Below are 23,231 nucleotides of genomic sequence, written 5' to 3' on the forward strand. Positions count from 1 at the left end.
TCAATCTGCACTGACCAACAGGTACTAGCATGAACTGGCACACACAATACAACAGTTCAATTATCTGGTACTGTGCTCATATGTAGCCAATACAGTATGTATAGTGCAGCTAGGTAAATGATGAAATTTAAATCTTTTGCCAAGGTTAACCCCAAAATGTGAAAAATGCCTCAGCACTATTTTCATTCACCTTACAACTTCCAGCACCCTTCTCAACATTGTCACTTGTTTATGTCCTTGAAGTTGAGCAGAGCACATAACATTGTATCTCTTCCAACATCAGTAGATACTTTTTCTTCAAGACAAAGGATACAGTGCAGATATATACAGGAAACGAACTGAAGAAAAAGATTAGACTGAGGAACTATCGAAAGAACTTAGAATAATTTGGATCTTTTTGCTTAGTTTAAGCATTCAGATCAAGTAAGTCCTAAAAGAAATCCACTTAAAACCTCCATGACTATACTTGGAACCATGGTGCGCCATATCGGTCCATACAGGTGCATACCAGGCGTACTTTACCATATTAGTACTAAACATTAAGAGAGAGGGGGGGGGGCATATTGAGTATTGGTTCACCAAACCGATCCTATATCGGGCGTATCAACACTATACCTAGATTGCAAATTGAGTATTGGTCCGCCAAACCGATCCCTATATCGGGCGTATCAACACTATACCAAGATTGCAAATTGAGTATTGGTTCGCCAAACCGATCCCTATATCGGGCGTATCAACAGTATACCAAGATTGCAAACCTCGCTTACTATATTTTCCTCAAGCCATATTTGCATGGATGACAGGACATTTTTCTTACTGTTCTTTCAAACTCTTGGTCCATGACCTTGCTATAAGTTTGATTTTTACAACATAAATGCAGTGGTACTACTAAGATAAAAAGCTTTGATAATATTACATTCAGGGTTGACCTATAAACAAATGCTAGAATGATATTGCAATACACATAATAAGCTCATTGAATCTTTCTAGTTTACAGGATGATATTAATGTGAATGTTTCGATGTTTACCTAAATATCATTGCCAATCAATATTGCCACTCATTTTGAGATATCCTCAAGCTCCTATTTACGATTTTTTTTATATAACATTATAGCTCACAGTTAATCTGAAAAGAAAACTATAAATTATTCAAGACCTCTCCCTATATCAAGTTATGCATTTCCTCAGAAGCAAACTACATTAACAAAGGAGTTGCAGCCAACAACTTGACATGTTTTCTGCATATGCCATCCTTACCATTAAGAACATGTGCAGAGAATGACTTTCTGTAACTCCCAATAATTGATTGTTGCTGACATCCATTCCATTCTTTCCTGATATAGAGAATGCTTATTATTGCCAACAGGGCAGCTGGAGCAGAGGGGGAAAAGAATCCTTTGTCAAAATCCTTGAATAATAAATTCGCTAGTCCTTGACTTCCGACAAGACATGCAGATTCAAAAAAGATCATTAGCCAGAAGGTATCACTTAGCAAATCTTGCCGGTGACCTTGCTGCAAAGTAAGAAAAGCACATTAGCTGAAAGTCCTAAATAGCAATATAAATAAGTCAGTAACAGCTTGAAGCACAAACCTTCTCATGTTCTATTACCATCCATGTTTCAAAACAGAAGGAGAACACAGATGATGCAAGCGATAGGCATACACTTGCTACCCATATACTTGGATGCCTGCTCATGCTTTTCAAGACACCCACAAGAAGATGAAGCATGCAGAATAGCACACATGCCCTTCTTGGGCCTCTACAAATATCAGTAAATTAATCATTAATTTCAACGCACTGCATAGCTAATTGTAGAGAACATGAAGTTGATTACATAAAGAATAAATAAAAATAAATAGTTAAAATTTATCTTCTGGAATGTAAATAATGACATCAAGAAGATAAATCATAATTCAGTATCAAAGTATATGGTCAACATGGCTACTAAGGAATCAAATTGTTCATGAACAGCTACAGCTCAGCTCAATAATGAGGTCACTCAACTTTGTTTAGCTAATAAACAAGCCAAGCTTGAACAGATTTTGTCAAGCTCAAATAACACTTTCATATAACAAGCTCAGCATGAGTAGCCAAGTACTCGGTTCAGCTCATTTCCACTAATGGTAAGATAACTCATACCAAAGATAGTGCACAAAGTACAATTTGTACCCAGATTGTCCTCGGCCATAATAGTACAAATTCATATTTCATAATACTGATATTTCACCGTGGCTACAGGTCATATGGTCAGACACAATGTGGCATGAAGATTGGATCTTCATTGTGCTGACCTATCTTGTTCCAACAATATAATTGAAGTATTATCCATCAAGAATCGAGAACTTCCTATAATTGAATCTCAGCCCAAAAATTTGCTCTCCAAAAATCAGTGCTATGTTCTTGGCCAAGGCAGATCGAGGCAAGAGATAGACTTGCAGTGAAACCGGAAATCCAAATTGCGGGAAGAGAAGCTAAACTAGTTAGTTCATAATTTGATCTGATATGAGTAATAAAAACCCTCTAAATCAGAATGGGATAAAAAGCAAGGAGTAGACTTCATCCAGACCCAGAAACAGGAGGCATACTCTGAAAATAAGGATGTGAAGCTGGGAGGAAAAAACTAGGCTAACTTTTGAATGTGCACCATGGCAATGATGGGCTATGGAATGTGAAGTTAGGAATGTTTGAGAGTTCTTTTGATTGGATTGTGCCAAAGACACTTAAAGCACATGGAATAAGATATCATGAACCACCTAAGTGGGGAAGCATTTCTATCAGTTATTGCTAACCGGTTTCCTTCGAAGTGTTCTAGAAAGAGTAACTAGGAATCAAGAATCAAATGAACTCTACAATGCAGATGAAGACCATCACAGAACTAGCCTATTCTGCAAATCTGTATCGCCTGCAAGAATAGATGAATACCTAAGATTTCAGAGGGGAAAATGTAAAACACAATCTATCTGTTGTAACTAAAGATTTTCACATCACATGCCCAACTTCAATAGCTTATATGTTTTACCTAGGGTGTTGCATCTACTCCACGCTCTCACTCTCATACTTGTTTTTTAATTACTCCATTTCATCTCAATTAGAAAGAAACATGCCCATCTTCACATCCTTGTCCCAGAGGGAGAAAGATTCATATTCTCAAAGACCTTAGACGTTTCTAGTGACTGTCTACATGCATTATGCAGAATTCTCTCATTCCTCAAATCCATGTATCATGTTTTTTCTTTTATAATTAACAACATAGGAGGATTTAAACTATTCAATAGCACAAAATTTTATTGTATACCCATAATTCCCAGGCATTTCCGTACACTAAATTTCAAAGTTTGCTTCCCGACTCATCCACCCAAATGCAATGTCGTGCATGTTCCCAACTACAGTTAGTAATTGCAAACCATCAACAAAATTTACAAAGAAATATAGAGATCAGTTAGGAGCACTCTATATGTGTCCTTTCTTACACCAGACACAACAATCCAAGTGCTTGTGACTCTGTATCCGCATTACTAGCTCTTGGTGCACTTGAACGCAAGTTAGATCCTGCCACCTTTAATTATTTTGCTGGAATTGAGAACTAATCGGATGCCAGGACAGCAAAAAGGTCAGAGCACTTAAATTTATGGAATAAAAACTATCAATACATTGAAAACTTTGCCCACACCTCAAAACTTTACTGTTGCAACCATCAGTTAATGCCAGAAATTGGTAATGAATTGATGATATTCATTGGCTATTGTTAACTTGGATTATGAACCAAGTAACAGTTATAATGTCTGGATATTCTTTTCTCAAACTTGTCAAGGCTCAAAAAGAATGTAGGACCATCAAACATACTCAGAGGGAATTACGCCCCTGCAGACTAATCAGCTACTGATATCAAGAGATGTGATGTTTAATGACAAATTTGCCCTAGGCACTCCAAAACTATAATGGAAAAGATGCAATAGAGATTCATTAGAATGTGACCAACCCTGTGCCAGCCTGTATACAAATTTAAGCTAATTAACAAACCAATTCTGAGCCTAGAAAAGCAAGACCTTGTCCATGTGAAGCTGGATTGGATAACTCAAGGCAGTCTTTCAGCCTATCCCAAACTATGCACTAGCAATCAACTTACATCACACATCTCCCCAAAGCAATCAACTCTAGAATCAGATATATAGCCTGTTGCTGGAAACTGGACCTGAGGTCGGCCGTCGGCTGAGAAGGAGGAGCTCCGGTAAGGATCGTTGGGCTGCGGGTGGCAGCGGTCCGTCGGCGGGCGGCGTCCTCCAGGAGACCTGCAAGAAGAAGCCGGTGGCCGGAGGTTTCCGGCGCCGGCCCTCCGATGCTTAAGTCAGAGGAAGAATATGAGCAGGAACAAATTATCCAGAGTTTCAGTGTCCGGCCCCCTTTATGGTAGAGGGGTTCCCCTTTTATAGTGGGGTGCTGGGTTACCTATGATGCGACAGGACCAGATTGCCGTATGGTTGAGCACGTCGCATGAATTAGTACATGATCATGTGAATTAATGCTTTGCCGTAGAGGTTGAGGTCGGGGTCAGGGAGTTGTCGCGGCTGACCAAACGCGGCCGAGCTGACTTACCGTGGAGGATTGGAGATCCGCAAACAGCGGGAGCAATGCGCTTTAATTGTTGAGTAAGCCGGAGGTCTGCGGAGACCATGCGCATTAATTGTTGAGTAAGCCGGAGGTCTGCGGAGACCATGCGCATTAATTGTTGCGTAAGCCGGAGGTCTGCAGGGACCATGTGCATTAATCGTTGCGTAAGCTGGAGGTCTGCAGAGACCATGCGTATTAATCGTTGCGTAAGCCGCCTAAAGCATGGCTCCAAACTGGGCCGTAAGAGGATGTGACAGTAGCGGGCAGTTGGTGAGGTCTGACTTCTAGGGATCGGATGCCTTCCGAGGTCGGACGCTTTCCAGGTCGGGCGTTCCGAGGTTGAGAGTCCAGGGTTGGGCGCCTGGTCTGGCGCCAGGTCGTCCGGTGTCGGGCGTCTGGTCTGGCGCCAGGTCGTCCGGTGTCGGGCGCTAGGTCGATTGTCCGAGGTCGGGCGCCAGGTCGGTTGTCCGAGGTCGGACGTTTGAGGTCGGGTACCCCCAACTTTCGAGTCCGAGCTGCTAGCGAGCTGGGACGTGGGAAGTAATTGCTTTTATTGCAGTGGCGGGGGTTACGGAGGTTTAAGTTACGCCGGCGCTCCGCGCGCCTCGGGGCGCTTTTAATGAGGGGAGTGGAGGCGACGCCCTTTCGTCCTTCGAGGTTGTTTCGAGTAGCGGGCTCATGATGGAGCTTCGAGACCCGATGGGACGGCGCCTTGATCCCGTATCCGAGGCGTCCATCCAGAATAAATGCGCTGCTTCGGTTCTCGAGGCTGACACGTGGCGCAATCCAGACGAGAGGCGGGTTTTAGCCCTGCCGATCTGAGCCGTTGGGAGGATCTATATAAACCCTCGACTTCGCCCTAGAAAAGTCTCGCTTGTTTGATTCCGCCGTTGTCTTCTCTCTTCCCTTCTCTCCCGACTGCGAGTGAGCCTTTCCGGCGACGTCCAGAGGCGATTTCCGACGATTCTCAGGGACATGTCCGGCGATCCTATCGTAGGTCGTTTTCCCACGTTGGCTCGGAGGCTTTTTCCTTTTCTTTAGATACTTGTCTCCTTCTTCTTCTTCGTGTTCATTTTTTTGCTCCTTTCTTCTTTTCTTCTTCCTTTTTGGGATGGGTCTCGGTCCCGGTGAGGTTGGGTCCACTCTGACTGAGGAGGAACTGGAGTTGGTCCGTTTCCGGTTCTTCTTCCGGCCCGGGTTTCATCTCGAACTCGCAGGGTCGGAGGATCGGATGACAAGACCTCCGCCAGGCCGGGTCGGAGTGTACGTCGATGCACTCTGGGCCGGCCTGCGGTTCCTTTTGCATGAGTTCGTAAATGACTTGCTGGTGGAGTACCAACTCATCCCAGCACAGCTCACTCCGAACTCGTGGAGGACTATTGTCGGGTTCGCGTCCCTCTGCCTTGCGCATGAGATCCCGACCTCAGTAAGTGTATTCCGCCGGTGATTTATGTTAAAAACGAACCCGGCGGATGTAGAGTGGTTGTACTTCGCCTGGAGGAGCGGCTTGTCGCTCTTCCAAGGTGCCCCTTCCTCTATTCATAAGTGGAAGGGAAAATTTTTCTTCCTTTCTTCCGAGCTCTCGTGGGGGTTCGATCCAAGGTGGGGGCGTCCCGGGCTAAAGGCCTTGAACAGACTTAGCGGTCTGTCGGTGGAGGAGCAGAGGGCCTTTGACGCTCTGCGGAGTCTCGGGAGGGACATCCTTCTGAACGAGTTCTTGACCGAGGAAGCTCTGGTGCACGTTGGCCTGAGCTCGGCGCGCCCCGAGGGTAAGGGCAGTTGTACTGCTCCTTCATTTTTCAGTTCTCGCCCCATCTGTTTCTTTCTTTTGCTCTTTTGACGTTAGTCCAATACTTAACAAAAATTTTCCTTTCTTTGTTTCAGATATCCCTCACATGCCGACCAGCAACGCGTCCCTCTTCGCCCGGCTGAAGAGGAGGTCGGAAGAGACCGGCGGGGCTGTACCCAAGCCCCGCAAGAAGGCCAGGTTGGCCGCCAGTTCTGCCCCTGCCGAGGCGAGGGGCTCGGGGGCTGGGGCCTCAGGGTCTTCCCGGGGCAGAGCCCCAGTTCTCGAGCGCGCGAGCTCGGGCTCCGGGGCGTCGGGCTCGGCTTCTCCGACCCGCCCCGCTCCCATTTCCCAGCAAGCGAGCCGGCCAGTTATTCGCCTGCGGCGCTCGGAGCCTGAGCCGAGCAGGGGCCCCGGAGTTCCGGGCTCGTCCCGTCCTGTTGCCACGGGCTCAGGCGGGGCGAGTTCCTCAGGGGCCGGAGGGCGCTCTGAAGGGGGATCGGCCGAGCCAAAGTCCCCGATCCCGGAGGGCAGCTCGGCCTTCCGGGATGGCGATGTCGCGTGGGCTGTATTTCGCCACGCGATGCTCCCAGCTGACCGGGCTGAGTTCGGAGCTCTCGGCCTCGAAGAGATTGTCGACCAGACGTATTGTAACACTGCTCGGGTAAGATGCCTTCTTATCTTGGTCTTAGTCGTCAGTATTTCCTTCATGCTTGCTTATTGCTACTTTTCCTGCAGCATATACACGAAGTAGACACTCTGGTGTTCATTGCCTCGGAATGCCAGAATGAGTCTCGGCGATTCCAAAAACAATTGGAGACGGCCGAGAAGAGGCTTGCTAAGGCAGAGGCCGCGCTGGCGGAAGCTGTAGCGCGGAGGGAGGCCACAGAGGCGGGTCGGCAAGCAATTGTCGACGAGCTCGAAGAGGAGAGAGCCGCACACTCCTTGACGAGATCAGCACTGCGCGCCTCCGAAGCGCGTTTGGCCGAGGCCCGTTCTGAAGCCGCATGCCACAAGTACGAGGGCGGGGTTCTCCGCCTAAAGGTTGAGCAGCTCGAGGCCCGGGAGAAGAAGGCACTCGAGCGAGCGGAGAATGCCGTGGAGTTCTTCAAGGAGTCGAAAGAGTTCCGCGACATGCTGGAGGAGGAAACTGTTGACGAGTTCCTCCGGGGCTTCGAGAACTTCCGAAGGCAGATGCTTCGATTTTGCCCCCAGCTCGACCTTTCGGGGATCCGTCCGAGGATGGGCCTGAGCGGTGAGACCGAGGACGAGGTCCCCGCAATTATTGCGGCCGAGGAGGAGCTCGCCGAGATCGAGGCCGGTATGGCCGACCAGGCGACATCAGAGGCTCCCCCCGAGGAGGTCGCCAAGGAGGCTCACGGGGCCACTGACGAGGCCCCGATCGAGGTCGCCGCGGAGGCTCAAGGGGCCACTGACGAGGCCCCGACCGAGGTCGCCGCGGAGGGTTTGAAGCCAGCGCCCGCGGAAGGCCCTCAGGTTATCGCTATAGACGACTTTGAGGGTGATGCCAGTGCAGCCGCCACTCCCTAGGACTTAGTCTCTCCTTTTATTTTTCTTCTTGTTGTAAACCCTCGGCCTTCAAACTTGTCGTTCGGTCGGCCCTCAATTTTGTACTTCAGCCTTCGGGCTTTTTATTAATGAAAGGATATTTTTGCCAGTTCGTACTTGCTTTCCTTTCCTCTGACTGATTTATCCAAGTGTCCGAGCTCGGCTAGGCTCATAGACTTAAGTTTGGATTATGCTCGCTACATTATCAAGCTTAGGTCCGATAAAAATGACTTTTTGGCGCCGGGCTCAGATCTTAGGAAATTTCACTTAGTCTTTGGGCTCGGTCAGGATCGTAGACTTGAGTTCTATGTACTCGAGTTCCAATTACGCTTGCTAGGGGGGCTCCGGGCTCAGACTCTAGGAAAGTTCACCAAGTCTTTGAGCTCGGATTTGAAGTTTGCAGGGCCGCTGAGCCTGGCTCCTGAATTTCGAAGACACCAGGCTCGGGCCTCAGGCCCCAAAGGGGTTTTGCTAGACCTCCAGATTCATCTTCTGGGGTATTTGGCCAAGTTTTTGAGCTCGACTTTTTCGGGCGTAGGTTTATAAAAAATGCTAGGGTCGGTCCCTAAGGAGATCGTGAACCAAGGTCGAGTTGTCGTCAGGGCCTTCATAGTTGTTGGCCTCGGGCTTGGTCGAGGTTCTGGCGAATAGAGTCGGAACCTATGGTGAGTGCCTTGGCCCTCTCGAGCTTGACCAGTGCGTCCGCGGTCGAGGTCGTTACTGCAAACTAACGTCGACTTCTCGATGTTTGGGGCTTGGCCGAGCCCTTATTTAGAAGGATTTGTATGAATTAACATGGAGATCATCGATGGAGAGAGCGTGCACGAGGTTGGCGGGACCTCGGCCTTGGATTTACTCAGAGGGGCATCCCGACCTTGGTCGGGGGGAGGCCCCAAGCTCAATCGGGATCTTGCCGGTAGTACGTAAATAGACAAATGTAATGGAGCAGGTGTCAAGTGGGATGTACCTCTTGCACCTCCGAGACCGAGCGCTCCATGTTGAAGCAGGTCGCTTTGTTTCTTGGTCGACTTTCGGAGGCGTCCTTTAGCTTGGAGTCCGTTTCGGGAACGCCGACGAACCGGGAGATATTGCCGCTGTTGGAGTTTTTCGCGGGTGTTGTTTTGTTGTCGCTGTCAAATGTCCCGGAGGCCCGCAAAGGCATTGTCCCCGATTTTCTGAGGTTGAGGGAGCTTGGGCTCGCTGTCAGCCTGGTGGTACTTTTCGAGGTCGAGGGAGTTTGGAACTCTACGATCGACACACGGGGCATCCCGACCTTGGTCGAGGTATCGAACGCGAGGTCGAAGGAGCTTGGGCTCGCTGTCGACCTGGTGACGCCTCCCGAAGTCGAGGGAATTTGGGACTCTACGGTCGACACACGGGGCATCCCGACCTTGGTCGAGGTATCGAGCACGAGGTCGAGGAAGCTTGGGCTCGCTGTCGACCTGGTGACGCTTTCCGAGGTCGAGGGAGTTTGGGACTCTACGGTCGACACACGGGGCATCCCAACCTTGGTCGAGGTATCGAGCACGAGGTCGAGGAAGCTTGGGCTCGCTGTCGACCTGGTGACGCTTCCCGAGGTCGAAGGAGTTTGGGACTCTACGGTCGACACACGGGGCATCCCGACTTTAGTCGAAGTCTCGAGCGCGAGGTCGAGGGAGCTTGAGCTCGCTGTCGACCTGGTGACGCTTTCCGAGGTCGAGGAAGTTTGGGACTCTACGGTCGACACACAAGGCATCCCGACCTTGGTCGAGGTATCGAGCACGAGGTCGAGGGAGCTTGGGCTCGCTGTCGACCTGATGACGCTTCCCGAGGTCGAGGAAGTTTGGAACTCTACGGTCGACACACGAAGCATCCCGACTTTAGTCGAGGTCTTTGAGGGAGAACGAGGCCGAGCTCGACGTTGACGTAGCATGGCGTTAACCCCTCAACTGGGCCATCCGAGCTTGGTCGGGCATCCGAATTTAGTCGGATTTCCTGGAGTCCACAAATGTTTTATCGTCAGGAAAAGTGTAGAGTAATCAAAAGGGAACTATGAATAGATTAGCACAGAGAGGAGCGCGAAAGTCGTGTTTCCGGGTGTTGGAGACCCCTAGGGGTCCTATTGGTAGTACATTCGGAGATTCTCGGAGTTCCAGCTCCGTGGGATGGGGGTCCCTTCGAGAGACTCCAGCTTGTACGCTCCGGGCCGTTGTACTCGAGCGATCCGGTACGGTCCTTCCCAGTTTGGGGCGAGCTTTCCTTGTTAGGTGGGCTGAGAAGCTTCGGCTCTCCTGAGGACGAGGTCCCTTACTTTGAAAAGCTTGGGCTTGACTCTGGAGTTGTAGTACTAGACTGTTTTCTGCTGGTACCTTGCCATGCGGACTCGGGCAACCTCTCGTATTTCTTCAACGAGGTCCAAGTTATGAGCCGAGAAGAGTTGGAGCCGGCGTCGTAGTGCTCCACTCTCGAGGAGGGGAGGCCAATTTCCAGCGGGATAACAGCCTCCATCCCATATGCCAGGTTGAAGAGGGTCTCGCCAGTGGGTAATCAGAACGTAGTCCGGTAAGCCCAGAGAACGTTGTACAAATCCTCGACCCACTGTCCTTTGGACCGATCGAGCCTGCCTTGAGCCCCTGCAGAATTGTGCGATTTGTTACCTCAGTTTCTCTATTTGTTTGGGGATGGGCGACCGAGGTGAAACGGTGGTCGATGCCGAGCTCGGAGCAGAACTCTCTGAAACGGATGTTGTCAAACTGGCGGCCGTTGTCAGATATAAGGATGTGGGAGAGCCCGAATCTGCAGATTATTGACTTCCAAATGAAGTCCCGCATCTTCTGCTCGGTGATCCGAGCTACAGGCTCAGCTTCGACCCATTTGGTGAAATAGTCGATGGAGACGACCAGAAACTTTCTTTGCCCAGTGGCTAGGGGAAAGGGCCCCAGGATATCAATCCCCCATTGGGCGAATGGCCAAGGGGCGATAATTGAGGTCAGCGGGGTCGAGGGTCGGTGCTGGATATTGGCATTCCACTGGCACCGGTCGCATCTTCGGACAAAGTCCGTTGCGTCTTTTTGGAGAGTGGGCCAAAAGTATCCTTGGGGCAAAATTTTATGAGCCAGTGCTCGGCCTCCCAGATGATTCCCGCATATCCCTTCATAGACCTCTCGCATAGCATAGTCTGCTTCTGATGGACGAGGCATCTGAGGAGAGGAGAAGTGAAGAATTTTCGGTAGAGCTTGCCTTCATATAATATAAATCGGAAGGCTAGACGCCTGATTCGGCGAGCCTCGAGCCCATCATCGGGGAGGGTTTCATTTTGTAGGTAACCGACGAGCTCGTCCATCCAGCTCGGCTCGGTGTCTACGCACATGGCCGGCTCAGGCTCTTCTATGCTGGGTGTTTGGAGATATTCAAGCGCCGTCGCCTTGGGGAGCTCGCTCATGCAGGAGGTCGCCAGCTTCGACAGCTGATCAGCTCTGAGATTTTCGGTCCTAGGGATATGGTGAATATTGAAGGAGCCTAGGGCGGATGTGAGGTCTCGCACCTTTTGGAGATATTTCTGCATCGACGGCTCTTTTGCTTCAAAGTCTCCCAAAATCTGGCTCACGACCAGTTGGGAGTCACTGAAGACCTTTAGGTTCCCGGCTTTCAGCTCCTTTGCCAATTTGAGCCCAGCAATGAGCGCTTCATACTCCGCCTCGTTGTTTGAGGCCGGAAACTCAAGGCGTAGGGCCTGCTCTGCCACCACCCCGTCTGGGCTTGTAAGGATAAGACCGGCCCCACTACCCCCCGAGGTCGAGGAGCTGTCCACATATAGGACCCATGGCTGCCCCGAGGTCTCCTTTGTTGGCGTGGATGGGTGCTCGGGGTCGTCCGGCAAAGTGCACTCCACAATGAAATCGGCAAGTGTCTGAGCTTTGATTGCCGGCCTCGGACGGTATTCGAGGTCGAACTCCCCGAGCTCGACTGCCCATTTGGCGATCCTCCCATCGCGGTCCGACCTCTGCAAGATTTGTTTGATAGGCTGGTCGGTCAGTATGGCCACAGTATGGGCCTGGAAATAGGGTCGGAGTCTCCGAGCCGAGGTGATCAAGGCGAAGATTGTTTTCTCCAACTTAGAATATCGGGTCTCAGCATCCCTGAGAACCCGGCTGGTATGGTAGATAGGCTTTTGGAGCCTGTCCTCCTCCCGGACCAAGACTAAGCTTACTGCAATCGGAGAGACGGCCAGGTACAGGTAAAGAACTTCGCCTTGCTGAGGTTTGGTGAGTAGCGGAGGGGAGGCGAGAAGGCGCCTGAGCTCCTCAAAAGCTTGCTGGCATTCCTCCGACCATAAAAAATCTTTCGGTCGCTTGAGGATTTTGAAGAAGGGGAGGCACCGCTCGGCCGATCTGGAGACAAATCTTCCCAAAGCCGCGACCCGCCCAATAAGTCGCTGTACCTCTTTGACCGTCTTTGGTGGCACCATGTCTTGCAGTGCTTGGATCTTCTCGGGATTGGCTTCAACTCCGCGCTGGGTCACTACGAAGCCCAGGAATTTGTCCGAGGTGACTCCGAACGCGCACTTTGCGGGATTAAGCTTTATTTGGTACTTTCTGAGCTTGGAGAAGGCTTCATTAAGGTCAGCCACATGGTGCTCTGCCGTCCGGCTCTTCACCAGCATGTCGTCCACATAGACCTCCATATTTCGGCCTATCTGGTCTTTGAAGATTTGGCTGACCAGCCTTTGGTATGTAGCTCCCGCATTCTTCAACCCGAATGGCATCACCTTGTAACAATAAGTGCCCTTGTCGGTGATGAAAGCCGTCCTCTCCTCATCTTCGGGCGGCATTCGGATCTGATTATACCCCGAGAAGGCATCCATGAAGGTTAGCAGTTGATGCCCTGAGGTGGAATCCACGAGCTGCTCGATACTGGGGAGGGGGAAGCTATCCTTCGGGCAGGCCTTGTTCAGGTCAGTGTAGTCCACGCACATATGCCACTTTCCATTGGCTTTCTTCACGAGGACCACGTTGGCGAGCCAGTCCGGATAGGAGACCTCCCGGATGAAGCCGGCCTCGAGGAGTCTGTCCACTTCCTCGGCCGCTGCTCGCTGTCGTTCCGGGGCGGAGCCCCGCTTCTTTTGCCTCACGGGTCTGCTGGTTGGTTTCACCTGGAGCCGGTGGACCATGACCTCGGGGTCGATTCCTGGCATGTCAGCGGGCGACCAGGCAAAGACGTCCATGGGCTCGAAGGAATTCGATCAGACGCTCTGTTTCGCAGGAACTTAAGCCGGAGCCGACCTGTACGGTTAGTCCCGGAGAACTTTCTAGTAAAGGGATTTGCGTAAGAAGCTCACCAGGCTCTACCCGTTTCTTCCAAGGGTCGTCCCGTACATCCAAGGTTTCGATGGGCAGCATGCGGTCTGTTGCTTGGGTCGACGCCTCGGCCAGTAGCTCCCGCCGGCTTGGTGCTTCGGCCGATCGCTTTGCTTTGTAGGCCGCCATGTAGCACCGCTTGGCCACCATTTGATCTCCGCGGACCTCGCCGACTCCTTGGTTGGTAGGGAACCGCAGGAGCAGGTGGTAGGTTGAGACTATAGCTCGAAGGGCATTTAGCCCTGGTCATCCGAGGATAGCATTGTAGGCCGAAGACAGGCGGACCACGAGAAAGTCCGTCCTCAGAGTACTTTCTCGGGGGGCGAGACCAACCGTGACTAGAAGGCTGACCTCGCCTTCAACCGGGACTGAGTCCCCGGTGAATCCGACCAACGGGGCATTTATTTTCCGAAGCTGGCTTTCCGCTAAACCCATTTTTTGGTAGGCTTGATAATACAAAATATTCGCCGAGCTTCCATTATCAACTAAGACCCGCTTTACGTGAAACTTATTTACAACCATGAATATGACCACAGCGTCATCGTGAGGAGTCTCAACTCCTAAATCCTCCTCCGAGAATGAGATAGCTTCGGAGGTGCGCGGGCGCTTTGGAGAGGTCCTTCCCTCGGCTAAGTCTTCAGCCGGGCTTCCTCCTCCAATGACATTGATGATGCCGGCGATGGGCCTGTTATCATTTGGATTTTCGGACGGCACGGCGTCTTCCCCTAGCCTCCTTTCTTCACGTCGGTTCCTTATAAATCGATTGAGTACCCCGCGGCGGATAAGCGCCTCGATCTCGTCTTGGAGCTGGAAACAATCCTCCGTGTCGTGCCCGTGGTCTCGGTGGAAGCGGCAATACTTCCTAGGGTTGCGCGGGATTCCTATATCCCGCATCGGAGGCGGAGGTCGGAAAAAGTTCCGACCTTCAATCTCCATCAGAATCTCGGTCCGGGGTGCGTTAATGGGTGAGTAGTTCTCGTACTTCCCCGAATGCATCCGAGGTCGTAGCGGGGACCTCGGCCGAGGTGGGGACCTTGGTCGAAGCTGTCCCTGCTGTCGAGGCGGACTCCTCAGTCGAGGGAGATTCTTCTCACGGCGGGGGGATCAGCTTCTCTGGCGGTCGCGCTCCTCGCGGCGCTTCTTCTGCTTCTTTGAAGCCAGCTCGGTCGCACCCCGCCTGGAGGTGAGCTTCCTCAGCCTTCGCATATTTCCGGGCTCGGGCCAGCATTTCGGTGAAGTCGGCGGGGAAGCTCTTTTCAATGGAAAGAAAAATCTGTAGGAGCGAGCCCCAGTCTTTAGTGCCGACATGGCTATCGACTAGTCGAGCTCGCGGACCTCCCATGTTGCGGCGGTGAAGCGGTCGAGATACTCCCTGAGAGATTCCCCCTCCTTCTGCTTGATATCCAGGAGGGAGTCCGATGTTCGCCGCTGGCGCCGGCTGGCAGCGAAGTTAGTGGTGAACTGTCTGCCGAGCTGCTCGAAAGAGGATATCGTGCTCGGCTTTAGTCCAGAAAACCAAAGCCGAGCTGTCCCTCGGAGAGTCGCTGGGAAGGCCTTGCAGAGCACGGCCTCCGAGGACCCTTGCAGTACCATGAGAGCTCGGTAACTCTCCAAATGGTCGAGGGGGTCGGTTGTTCCGTTGTAGGGCTCCACTTGGGGCATCTTGAACCTCGGTGGGACCGGCTCGTCCTCGATCTGGCGGGAGAAGAGGGACTTGGTGGTGAATTTAAAGTCTCCTTCGCGCCTCGCCTTCCTGCTGTGAAGCACCTCAATCTGGCGCTCGAGGTTCTCGACTTTCCTGTCGAACTCCCCAGCCTGGGGGGTTGCCACGGTAGTCTGTTCCGGCTCGTGGCGGTCCGGGGACGACTCAGCCTCCGAAAGTTGCGGCCTTCGGTCTATGCTTCTCCCTGGCAACTCCCTCCGGGGAGAGGCTCGGGCCGAGTCTTGGCGATAGCACTGCTCTTCATTATTGGCCCTCAAGGACACGGAGATTCTGGCTCTGGGGCACTGGTCCGTTCGGAGGGAGCGCTGGCTGGACCTGGGCCTGCGGGGGCGGCACAGGTAGGGCTCCCTCGCGCTGCAAGCCTTGGACGGCTGCGGCCAGGGCTTGGACCTGCTGCACCAGGGTGTTGAACTGTTCCGGGTGAACTTGAGGAACTGGATCAGCCGGAGACGGTGAATTCTGGACAGAGTGTCCAGGACTTGGCGGGAGACGCCGGAAGGTGTTAGAAGCTCCTTTACTTCTCAACTTCATGGCTGCAACTCGGGCCCTTCCTCTAGCGCCAACTGTTGCTGGAAACTGGACCCGGAGGCGGCCTTCGGCTCAGAAGGAGGGGCTCCGGTAAGGATCGTTGGGCTGCGGGTGGCAGCGGTCCGTCGGCGGGCGGCGTCCTTCGGGAGACCTGCAAGAAGAAGCCGGGGGTTTCCGGCGCCGGCCCTCCGATACTTAAGTCAGAGGGAGAATATGAGCAGGAACAATTTATCCAGAGTTTCAGTGTCCCGCCCCCTTTATGGTAGAGGGGTTCTCCTTTTATAGTGAGGTGCTGCGTTACCTGTGATGCGACAGGACCAGGTTGCCATATGGTTGAGCACGTCGCATGAATTAGTACATGATCATGTGAATTAATGCTTTGCCGTAGAGGTTGAGGTCGGGGTCAGGGAGTTGTCGCGGCTGACCAAACGCGGCCGAGCTGACTTACCGTGGAGGATTGGAGATCCGCAGACAGCGGGAGCAATGCGCTTTAATTGTTGAGTAAGCCAGAGGTCTGCGGAGATCATGCGCATTAATTGTTGAGTAAGCCGGAGGTCTGCGGAGACCATGCACATTAATTGTTGCGTAAGCCGGAGGTCTGCGGGGACCATGCGCATTAATCGTTGCGTAAGCTGGAGGTCTGCAGAGACCATGTGTATTAATCGTTGCATAAGCCGCCTAAGGCGTGGCTCCGAACTGGGCCGTAAGAGGATGTGACAGTAGCGGGCAGTTGGTGAGGTCTGACTTCTAGGGATCTGATGCCTTCCGAGGTCGGACGCTTTCCAGGTCGGGCGTTCCGAGGTTGAGAGTCCAGGGTTGGGCACCTGGTCTGGCGCCAGGTCGTCCGGTGTCGGGCACCAGGTCGGTTGTCCGAGGTCGGGCGCCAGGTCGGTTGTCCGAGGTCGGACGTTTGAGGTCGGGTACTTTCGATCAGGTATTTTGGGGTGACCTGTATTTCCCTCAACATAGCCCATAATTTTTCTGGAAAGATGTGAAAAAAAAGGCATTCACCTACTAAACTGGCAAGTTATTACAAGGGGAGAAAACATGGAACTTGCAGTTAGAGATGCAGAACTTATTTTGCTGGCTCTACTACGAGGGAAAGAGGTAAGGTTTTATGGAATAATAATGAACTTTTGGACCGGATAGTTCAAGAAATATACACTGACAATGCTGGTTAATGGACTATGCCACCTAGCAGATAACTTTCTCCTGTTTGGAAAATGGGAATCAATCTTTCAAACATTCCTCAAGGTTCATCAGCAGATAGGTGGAGTATTGAGAATGGATACAAGACCAAAAGTTATAAAGATAAATTGTTTCATGGCCCCCCTTTAAATCATCGAGTATTCCTATTGACATGAAAAAAGTGTCACAGTACACAAAGGTATATCAACCACTTGACTCTTACAAAGCAGTGGAAGTTCAAATGCTAAAAGAGTTATTTCCAGATAATATAAAAGAGGAAATCATCATCCAATAGGTGCGTTGGCACCATTTCAAAGAGAAGAAGATTTGGCCCTCCACTCCTCATGGACATATAAATGTCAAAACGGCATATCATTACTTCAAGGGAACTGAAGCATTCATCAACCACCTAGCTGGATGAAGATATACCTTTCTCCAGCCCACCTATTGGAAAAGTTATTTATGTCTAACTTTATGCATGGAACACTTCCCACACTTTCTTTTCTTCAGACTCGTCTATATAGTTATACATCGAATTGAACGAGAACATATGCTCTATTATTCTTCAGATGCCTGACAAACTTGGACAAATATAACACCACCTGCAACTCCTAAATGAAGAGATTAATGGAAAGAATATATGAACCTGGTCAACTAGGACCAATCTTGGAAAGGTACAGCCCAACAATTCTGTTGGGCTGCTATTGCAAATGCTTGCTGGATCCTTGGAAAAAGATATGTTCACACATATACACTCATTAGCAAAATAACTAAAAAAAGAAGTCCATAATCTTTGGAACTGTCTCAAGAGGACTTGCACTCCATGCAGCTGTAGGTGGCATGTGATGCTGTGACAAGCATTCAGAAGGAGATTTCAGAATGAGCCAGTCAATCATTTAGCAATAAAAGTTGTGCCAAGAGATGGAATAATACCATGAAGATGTTTCATCAACATTCATGGCCTCTCAAATCCCAAATACGAAATGATTATACTGTAAAACATATACAATTGTACTGCAATGCCTAAGGGCCTTTTCTTCCCCCATCCCTACCCAAATGAAGGAAAAAAGAGGGGGAGCAGCAATTGACAAACCACAAGAGATAAGTGAATTCATTCACAAGACTCGAGATAATTAACCTCATCATCTCTGTTTATTGATAAAGATTGTGCCTACTATCATAGAATGCTTCAAGACATAGAAGGGAGAGGATGATTACAAGATATATTAAAATAAATATTAGCAATCTCCAATACACAATTTTCTTCATAAGTAAGACAACCATGGAGACAATTTATACATGGACAAAAGTGATAGAAAAATTTCAAGAGAAGAGAATGAACCACCATGTGAATGATATTAGCTTGAACAAAGTAGTATGATATTAGCTTAATACCTAGAAAAGTAATCTGGTTTGCGATATAAAGGAAAGATGGACATGGATATTTATAAGGATTCATAGGATGGGCAACATTTTGATTGCTGAGTAAATATCTAGTAAAATAAAAATGGCAAAATGAAATTGAGTGACCTGTCAAGAATGTCTTGACATAAAGGAATACCTTTACGATTCTTAACAATACCTAAATCAATATGTGCTACAACAGAGGATGAGAATGCTATGATAAATGTAATTAAACTAAGAATAAGGTTAGAAATGGTATATTTTGGAGAGCATAGTAGTTGCACAATTTGCAACCGAAATAAACAGAAAGAATTGAGATGGTATGGCCACAAGCAACAATATTCCTAGGAGACCTTAGGAAGAAAGTCACTCAGATTTCTTCAAAAGAACTAAGAAATGCTTGATAGAAAGGATTTCGGGAGGCAATGGGAAGATCTAATTAAAAAAGATTAATAAAAAAAATTGGAAATGATGGTTCAGAGGAGGAATGCAAACCTTAGTATGAATAACAAGCGAGAAATCTTTTAAAAAAATGGATAGATGGGTAAATATCCAGATCTGAATAAAGGGAGACAGATCAGTAAAGTCTGCCAAACTGTTTAAAAACATGGACAAACCTCATTACCTTCAACAATGTTTTCGGTAAATATGCAGCATGACAGTTGGGGCAGGATATGCATGAGATTGCACCATGTAGCACTTAATTAGCAAAAGTTCCAAAGTATTCCACCTTCATCGAATATGTCATCGTTATTTAATCAAAATTTATTCCCAATTGGCCCATAAAAAGTTTTCTTATTCTCAACCATCGCCAGGTATTACAAGACTTTTAGCATCCACGAGAGCACCCCACCATCTAAATTTGAGAATATAAAATATTTAGAGAAATTAACTATCAAGAAAGTAATTTTATACCAGCTTCAAAGTGAGAAGTCTTGCAATAAAGTTTACTCTTGGATCATAATTGATTAAAGAAAACATCAGACTAAGATTCATCGTCTCAGTACCGGACCCTGTACACCGCCACACTAGCACAATGTCAGTATGGTACAGTACCGAATTTTTTTGGCATACCGAATGTCGGCACACCACCTATACCAGATACCGGTACGGTATACCCCATACTGTCCGATTCAAGCCGGTACAACGTACCATGCATCATATAGTATGTAAAAAATTATGGTCCTAATTTTCCAAATGAGATGGAGGAGTTACTATTAAACATCCAGAGGCTACAACAAAACAAAGATATTTTAGTGTATTTTGAAGAGAGTAATTCACAAAAAAAAAAAGAAAAAAAAAAAGATCTCCAGCTTGAGTATCCAGATTTCTCAAGAATGCGGAGATCATGTTAATATTAGTCTCAGTTCATCTCAAAGATGAAATGATCTTGCACTAAAGTGGAGACAAAATAAAAACTGTAAGATTTTAAAAACTCGCTGAAGAAACCCAGATAAGTTGTCGAGTTACTAATTTGCTTAATCAATGGTTGGATGATTAATAAAAGTCTTTCAGAACCAGAGCCCAACTGAAGAATATGAACTGATAGGATCGGGTGAAGCTTACAAGAGAGTTTCCCAATTCAATTCAATTAAACCATTTCGGATATAATGGAATGAGATCAGAAACACTTTTTCATCATAACCTTATTCAACTTTGGATCATTTACCACTAAAAACAAAGTGATTTTGGATATCAAAAATCTTTTTCTTTTCTTTTTGTTTCTGATTGTGGATATCAAAAAAACTTTTTTTTTTCTTTTTCTTTTTTCAGGAAAAAGGAGGACAAGAGCCCACCTTGATTTCGGATGATATCAGAAATCAGGAACGCATCAATTTTCTGAAATCATCGACTCATCAACTTCCTGAGTATCACGATTTCATCATGAATTTTAGCTTATGAGGATATTCAAGAACAATAATCGGTGATACAGCAATAAACTCTCTACCCAAGTGGAACATTTTGGAATACTGTCATAATACCACTAAAAATAATTTAAAAAAATAAAAAAAAAGAGGAAAATAGACTTACATGACATCAGAAAGAATGCCTGAGAAGGAGCCAAGAAAGAGAGCAGCAGCAGCTCCAGCCGCGAGACACATCGCCATTTGCTCCCTACTAATTCCATAATGTGCATACTCATACTCCCCAAACACCGATTCCAGCCCTTCCATTACTGGAAAAAGAAAGCGAAACGGAATCCATAAATACCAGAAAACAGCTACAAATCCGAAAACAACCCAAAATCCAAACTTTAATCAAAATATCAGAATAAAATCCATAATCCATAGAACAAGAAGCAGAGCGCCAACAAAGTTAAAACCAACACCCATATCTCAACCCGCAGATCCTAAAACAAAAAACTAAAATTCGGCCAACAAGAAATGACATTCGATAAATCGGATCCAGAAACCTGAGGCGAGGGAGTAGAGAAGCAAGAAACTCCTCTGGAACCGCAGGAACGGCGCTGCAGGCCCGAGATCGAGTAGCGAAGAGGCGGCGGCGCCTCTGGCAGCGGCGCTGCCCCTCGAGTAGTATGGGAGAAGGGAGATGGAAGCGAAGCAGGACGCGAAGAGGAACACGTACGACATCGGCTTCGGCTCCCATATCTCCCTCTCGATCACCACCCCCATCGCCTCCCTCCCACCCTCTCTCTCTCTCTCGCCTTTGCTTTTCCCTTCTCATTCAAGAAACGAGACAAAAAAATTTGTTTCCCACGGTCGCGTGATCGGGCTTGACGGTGACCTCACCCCGTCTCCCGCGCTAGGCCCATCACGACACAACGCCGATCGGACGGCCACCATTGCTCTGATTTCCGTAATCTTCTCCATCCCGGTTGACTCTCGCTTAATGCCAACCAGTGACATGATCCCGGTTCCGTCTCCGAACATCCAACCTTCATCTAAAGCCGTCCAATTGTTGGTCGAGGGTGGAGGATGTTTAGCTTAATGAGGACGCCTGAGAGGTACACGATAATTAAGGTCATTAAGGAGCCTTATAATTTATTAAAGGTTTTGAGTAAAACCCATTAGTCTGGTGCCACTATTGATGGTGCTTGATGCCACTCGGTCTGCGTCAAAGACATGTGGTTGGGTCAGCGTCAAAGACATGTGGTTGGGTCAGCGTCAATATAATTGGATACATTAATGCCGTGGGGGGCTCGGAAACCCATCACATTGGATGAGGTGCGTCTGGGAAACTAATTCACGGTTCACCTATTTGAGGTGTATTTTGTGGCTACAAAGGGCTTAGACGTTGTCCATGGGAATTTTAGCAGGGGTGCTAGTATTTTGCTCAGAATACTTCATTTGTTTAACTAGATGGAAAATATTGCAACATAAATAAATAAATTATGTTGCAGTTAAGATTATAGATGGAAAATAAAGAAGGGAGAATGTAAAGAATGTCAGGATTCATGTTTTAGGGCTTGCCTGAAAAAATTGTAACAAAGAAATAAAGAAAATAGCAAAACTCTTTCTAGAACTCCTTGTATATAGAATATAGATTCTAAAAACAGAATTATATATGCAAGACAATTAAAGCAAGATAATAGAAAATAGTTCATGCAAATTTGAAAACTGGCATAAGTAGAGGCATATGCATTCGTTGCCCTAGAAACTTCTAATCACTCTCTTGTACAAGTAGAGCAGCAATCACAATAATGACTTTGGCATTTGAAGACTATTTAGCTAAAGGTAAAAGCTCAGACTAGGATTCAAATAGAGTATAAATGGCCAAGGTTTTACTAGGAGATACGCATCCCACGCAAAACTATACCCTATGGATTTGGCATGTGTTGCCGCTGAGAACTAGCTTGACTTGGACACCAAACGGGGGACGATGCAAGAAGGCTTGGCATTGAGCTGCTCAGGCTGTATAAAGCCGTTGTTCTTTCAAAGCTGCTTCGGAATTGATGATTGCATCTGGTGTCTTGGTTCATGGCCGAGATTCAACCTGAAATAGCAAAAACAAAAAAATCCTCTTGCCAAAAGAGTGTCCAAAAAGGGACCCTCTCATACCTAAGTTAGAGCAACACTTGGGAAGCAAAGAAGGTTCTTTGGGAGTAATAGTATAATAGTTTGTTAAGGCACCAAAGTACTTACCTGGAAAGTCCCCCTAAGAGTAGATTGTATAGGCGAAGGCTAATGCATGTTGCCCAAAAATTCGGGCATATCGTTCGGCTGTGTTTGGCAAACCTTACAATGTTTGAGAATTAAACGCGAGCATTTCACACACATATCATGCCCCACAAGTCTTATTGGTGTGATTTTGGAAATCACCCAGGACCATGGCCGAGATGTTGCCACCTGTGGAGGATTTTGAAATTTGAAGAGCTGCCCCACATGCTTCTAGGTTTGCCACCTGGCAAATTCAGATTGGCGGTTCAAAGGCTTCATGGAGAGTTTTGGTTGCCCAGCCTTTTGTATGAGCTATGGTCGGCTCCAAGGAACATCACTTGTCCCCCACTTTCATAATTGAGCCAAGCGTGCTGGCTCAGGTGGTGGAAGTACTTTCATCAATAAGGTCGAATAGCGGATTGACCTTTATATCGTCTACCTTCGTCTCGCATGAGAAATCAAATTCGGAGGGATCAAAACTAGCCAACGAACTGAACTGTTGAGTGTGAGGCTATATATATAGTCTGTGGAGTAATTGAGTATTCCCTAATTGATTTTGATGAGCACAAAGCATCTTGAGTATATCTTATGTTGTTCTAATGAATTCAATCTATTGTTTCAGGCAAATATGTGTGAATTTCTGTTTAAGTACCTCGAGCTTTGGTTCAAAATATTTTGACTAAGTATTTGACTCAATTTGAACCAAAGTCTGCATCACGAGTCGACTCCGGCATTTTGCGAGTCGACTCCGGGACACTTAAAGTTTCTGGCACAAGCTTGAGTCGACTTCGGGACTATCCGAGTCGACTCCGACTGAGAACAGACAGAAAGACAGAACGATGGTTTTCAGATCCTGTCCGTGAGTCGACTCCTGAAGGTTTCGAGCCGACTCCGATGCTTGGCGAGTCGACTCCCGATAGTCCCGAGTCGACTCCAAAGGGTAACAGACAGAAAGACAGAACGATTGA

At 48.3% G+C, this 23,231-nt stretch overlaps 1 protein-coding gene across 2 annotated transcripts in view; it reads right to left on the reverse strand.

Moving 5' to 3' along the window:
• The window catches only part of LOC103721341 (uncharacterized), a 38,648-nt gene extending 17,790 nt beyond the window's left edge, over nucleotides 1-20,858 (reverse strand). For both annotated transcript variants that reach the window (XR_016398764.1, XM_008811509.5), the window contains exons 1-4: nucleotides 20,559-20,858; nucleotides 20,177-20,321; nucleotides 1,594-1,762; nucleotides 1,259-1,514 (exon numbers count right to left, since the gene is read on the reverse strand). Coding sequence is in view for 1 of the 2 variants with exons in the window: in XM_008811509.5 (XP_008809731.2) it covers nucleotides 1,259-1,514; nucleotides 1,594-1,762; nucleotides 20,177-20,321; nucleotides 20,559-20,778 (790 nt within the window). In the remaining variant the exon portion in view is untranslated. The remainder of the gene's footprint in view (nucleotides 1-1,258; nucleotides 1,515-1,593; nucleotides 1,763-20,176; nucleotides 20,322-20,558) is intronic.
• Between the last annotated feature and the right edge of the window lie 2,373 nt (nucleotides 20,859-23,231).

This window comes from Phoenix dactylifera, chromosome 16, assembly GCF_051530095.1.
Source record: "Phoenix dactylifera cultivar Ajwa chromosome 16, Ajwa_hap1_PhDact_Kaust_v1.1, whole genome shotgun sequence".
NCBI lineage: Eukaryota > Viridiplantae > Streptophyta > Magnoliopsida > Arecales > Arecaceae > Phoenix > Phoenix dactylifera.